Consider the following 5,092-nt stretch of genomic DNA (forward strand, 5'->3'; position numbering starts at 1 on the left):
TGTTTGGAGTATCCGCCATGTTATCTTCAACATGCCGGCCCAACACAAAAAGCCCACCCCATGATGCACCCTTCTCTTTTCCCGTCGGACCCTCTTCTCGCTCGGTTTCCTGCCGCAACGAGACATTTCTAGCTGGAGCCCTCTCCTTTAAAGCCGGATGATGCCCACCTCACCTTCGTCGTGCGTTGCAACATGGATGAAATTTTTCATATTTACAATATAATAGAATGGGTTAAACTAACACATGCTATTGTCACAAAATAACAAATAACTGTATCGATCATTCTCAAAGGTCCATTCAACTTTACAAATGAATGTAGTAAAATACCATCTTTTCAAGGGTTTCTAATTGTGTCGCAGAAGGTGCCAATATTTTTCTCCCATTTCTCATATCTTTCATCTATTTAGAGTTTGCAACGCCTTTAGTTCAGCATGGCAACTTCATGATGAAACGACATCGTATGTCCCTTGAATTTTGTAATTGATGAAACAAAAAACACATACATACACACTGACATGCAAGACGGGTGGCAACCTGAACATATTCCTAGTCACCAATAAGCTCCATCTCTAGCCCACACACCATTCAATTCTAGAAAGGATACTTGTCGTTCTCCTCTTCATCGTCCTTCCCTACATCTTGTACTCCTCGCTTCTTCTCCAACCCATTTCGGCGCCAACCAGCACCACGTCAACATCAATACGTTCGTCAACGGCGCCGCGTCTTCGTCATACTCCTTCCTTGCCGGCTTTAGTTCTCGTTCCTACTTATTTCCTAGAATACTCTTTCTTTCTTTTTTTTGTTTTATCTTTTGGAACACTCTTTCCTTATCCAACACCATGGACCACTTGTCTGTTTTTGTTCTTTTTCCTTCCTATTCTTGAAACACTCTTCCTTTCTACTATAGCATGAACCACCTGGCTGATGTAGTGTCATGTTGTCCTCGTCGATGAATGTTTCGGCAACCCTCAGTGTGTGGACATCCTGCAGAGCATGGTCGTCATCCATCTGGGTGAACGCTTGGTCGCCCATGTCTCTAGTGCATGGTGGCCATTGTCCATGTTGGCAAGCGGTGCTCGGCCATGTTGCTGTGAGCCTATTGACCGTCCTTGCCCGTGAATGCTTTCAATATGATTTTGCGCGAACCGCCTACCTAATTCTCTGCATGCCTAATTAACTGTCAATCAAATCAATTAATTACATGCCTAATTTGTAAAAAATATCTACTTCTAATTATCTATAGGCATAATTCATTGTCTGCCTAATTAATTAATTACATTAATGACTCGGTTTCCAAATTGATTCGGTGCGGAAAAAAATGCTATTTAAATGGACCTAATTAATTACATATGTAATTAATTGTCTTGATAATTAGTTGCATTAGTGGTTTGATTTCCAAATTGATTCAGCGCTCGATTTCCAAATTATTTTTGCATTAATGGCTACTATGAATGACGACTACGTAAATATTTCCTTTAATAAAAGATATATTACACATTTGACACGCCTCTTGAAGTGGATTCATTTCTTCAAGGCCTATCGAGTATTGTAGGACACATTTTCTGAATGGTTTCCTGTCATTTGAATGGACACACTTGATTTATTGAGAATGTAGCCTCCCTGACTCGCTATATGACCGACAAGAAATATAATATGACCGCGTCCACGAACGCATGTACGTGGCGGTCCGATGACCCGCCTGCCACCACAGAGGTGGGAGTGTGCAAGGAAGAAACCAACGTGGAGGGGGGATGGTGGGAGGTGAAGACGAAAATAAATCGTGAAAGAGAAAATAAAATATGTGTACCGGCCTACCAACCCCCCTTTAATAGTAGAGATATATGTGATTTGGTAAGGTAAGACAATATATGTGATTTCGTAAGATAAGAAAAATTATATGTTACTTTTGTTGTATTAGAAAAGTTGCGATTGTCATTTAATAGTAGAGATATTGAAACAATAAATGGCAACACATTAAGGAGTATCTTTTTTTAAGGTAATCAAGAAAAATCTTATGTTTGTCTTCTAGGAAGGTGATCTCACGTATACAATGCGATTTCTAAATTTTTAGTTACATGATTGAATTGAATCAGCACATGACAAAGAAAAAAGAAAACAAGATCTTCCCCTTTAATGAGATTTGATTTTTTTTAATAGGAGGGGGTGGTGTGAGGTGAGGCGGAAAAAAATCAGAGGAAAATAAACCAATGAGGAGAAGCTATCAACTCCCTCTTTAGGAGTAGAGATTTTTAGTGCTATATTATTATCTTTTATACGGTGACTCTCAAATGCATTCTTCACAATCTTGCAAAAGAAGGTTGAATCCTAGCGAGGAGAGTTAGTACATCACTTATCCTAAATTAATGCATCACTTATCCATGTGTAATCCTAAATTAATGCATCACTTGTCCTAAATTAATGCATCAGTTCCTCAAGCTCAGCGTACAATGGCCTATAAATAGCGATCCATATGCAGCATATGTGATTCAAAACAGAAACATAATACAATATAGAGCAACTGTGCGCACAACTTAGTGATTAGCATGGAGGCCAAGCTTGTAGTCATCCTTGCGGCCTGCTTGTTGATTTTCTTTAGCAATGGAGGTACGCATGTATACAGTATTGTTTGCGCACACAAATACCTGAACACATTGCTACTTTGCATTGAAAATCTTAATATTCTCCATTTCATAAGTACTATGCACGTACGCCGGGAACTAACAAATCGGACGATGCAGGAGACGCACAGTGCACAGTGAAACACCTCGTCGTCGCCCAGACCACGGCGCCGACGCAGCCCGGAGAGACGTACCCGAAGCATATGGTGACGGTGAAGAACACTTGTGTCTGCATGCAGCTCAACGTGAAGATGGACTGCGCGGGGTTCGACTCCTCAATCGACGTCATCCCTGCTGACACGATCACGCCGGACGGCGATAATTCTCTCTGCACCCTCAATGGCGGTCGTCCGGTGTATGGAAACGGCACGGTCACGTTCAGCTACGCGTGGAGCACAGACATCAGCTTCCGGCCCGTCTCGTCCTACATGGAATGTTCCGTAGCACCATAATGTTTAAGGACTCATTTCGCAAAAAAAAAAAATGTTTAAGGACTCTAAAAACCGTGGAAAAGTATACAACTGGTAGTGGAAAGAACGAAGCGCAGGAAATAAATGAAGTACTTGCCGACTCTTATTTATTTATTTTGTGGGGAAATCTTCCGGTTTATTAATCAACTGTTAAGCTAGTACAAAGAACATCAAAAACAAAAAAATTACATCCAGATTCGTAGACCATCTATCGACGAGCACAAGCATTGGAGAGAGCTGAAGGTGCGCCGCCGTCATTGTCTCTTCCTCACCAGAGGCGGACAAACTTTTTTTGTAGTAGACAACCGAAAAGTCGTCGTGCTAAGGTCTCATAGGACCAGCACACCAGAAAATTAATCGTCACCGATGAAGAGAACTGTAGATTGGAAAGATCCAATCCATAGAAACACAAACATAGACTGGATCCAAACGGATCCACTGAAGACGAACGCCGACCGAATCCAACGATATCCGCCAGTAACAAATCTCTGCCTCCACCACTCCTCCCCGCGGCGAAAGGGCCATGTGCTTGCTGGCGCGCGCATCTCATCCTTGATCGACGGCGAGGTCGTCGGCATCACCTCCTCCCCGCGTTGCGACGAGCATTTTGCTGTGACGGACAAGAGCATCGAACAAAGTTTTATGCAACGGGCTGCGTCAGAGAGTGTTGGAACTTTCCAGTCCCATTGTTGCACCTGGCGAGCACCTGTGTTGCGTCAGATGTTGGACCCGAAAACGGGGATGTGCTGGGTTTGCCCCCTTTTTCAGCACGCGTCACAGATGCTACAACCAGTGATTTGTTTTGCTGGCACAAGCAGCAATAGTTGCTGGAATCGGTGACTTGTTTTGCTGAGATCCACAATTGGGGGTGTTTTGCTGCATCCGGCGCCAGATTTCACTAGGACCGGCGGTAAATTTTGTTGGAACCGGCAAGTGTTTTTTTATGGGGATCTAAAATGGGATGTTTTTTGGCTGCGTCCGGCGACATTATTTGCTACAACCATTTCTGTTTTGCTGGCACCAGCGGCATTTTTTATAGGAACCGGCGACTTTCTTTGCTAGGATCTAAAATTTGGGTGTTTCTTGTTGGAACCAGCCCCAGGGTTTTTACCGCCATACTCAGTTTTTGTTGGAACCAACGCCCGTTTTTGCTACTACTGTCTTGCTGGCTTTTGTGGGTTGTTCTGACGAGTCACCGACCATTTGCAGGGTCAACATGCTTACACATGCCATTGACCGTTCTAAGGGCATCTTCAACAGGTTGTATGTTAGTCTTGTTGATAAAATGTCAATGTCATCAACCAACAAGCTATGATACAACTACTTCAATGGATTGTATCTAAGTTATTCAATAGATGATGAGAAAACCTTATGTACGTCTAGCATTACTCCTCTCACACCTTTACTGCATGCTACTACACAACGGAGTATGACCTTTCCCTGTCATGTATGGCGCCGTTTGTTTCCTGGACATAAGTTTATTATACTATTCGCCATACGCCATACGGTCCCACATGTCAGATAAAAGAGGGCGCGTCATTGCAGATGTTTCAGGAGGTGTCACATTTGTCTCCCTCCATTCTATAATATAGTACGCCCACGCTTCCCAAGATCTAAGTATGATCATAGATTTAGCCAAGGAGACCGACTGCAGAAATGAATTCAGTGGTATAATTTTTGCTCCTGTCGCAGTCGGCCTTGTTGACTAAATTTATGGTTAAACTTAGATTTCGAAAAGTACAGGCGCACTACATTGTGAAATACACCAGCTGTGTGTTTGACTGCGCCTGGGACATGTTGAGTGACGCATATCTTATTTTGAGTAGATTAATGTAATAACTTTCACAAAGAGCAAAATGATTCACGGGGTGAGAGGTCTTCTCGCGGCAGAATTTCGTGTTTTCACCCTTTTTTGATATTTAATCGAGATCTGACCCTAGTTTATAAGAATTTCGGGAACTGACCCTTTTGCTACTGTCACGGTCCATGGCGGTAGGGTGTAA

The 5,092-nt window shown here is 42.8% G+C and overlaps 1 protein-coding gene across 1 annotated transcript; it reads left to right on the top strand.

The window, feature by feature from the left end:
* The first annotated feature begins 2,493 nt into the window (after positions 1-2,493).
* LOC119308462 (uncharacterized protein At1g05835-like) lies at positions 2,494-3,195 on the top strand. Its single transcript, XM_037584594.1, has 2 exons — positions 2,494-2,605; positions 2,740-3,195. Exons 1-2 carry the CDS (start codon positions 2,545-2,547, stop codon positions 3,069-3,071), a joined length of 393 nt encoding a protein of 130 aa, XP_037440491.1. The 5' UTR covers positions 2,494-2,544; the 3' UTR covers positions 3,072-3,195.
* The last annotated feature ends 1,897 nt before the right edge of the window (positions 3,196-5,092 follow it).

Source organism: Triticum dicoccoides, chromosome 1B (assembly GCF_002162155.2).
Source record: "Triticum dicoccoides isolate Atlit2015 ecotype Zavitan chromosome 1B, WEW_v2.0, whole genome shotgun sequence".
In the NCBI taxonomy this organism is placed as follows: Eukaryota; Viridiplantae; Streptophyta; class Magnoliopsida; order Poales; family Poaceae; genus Triticum; species Triticum dicoccoides.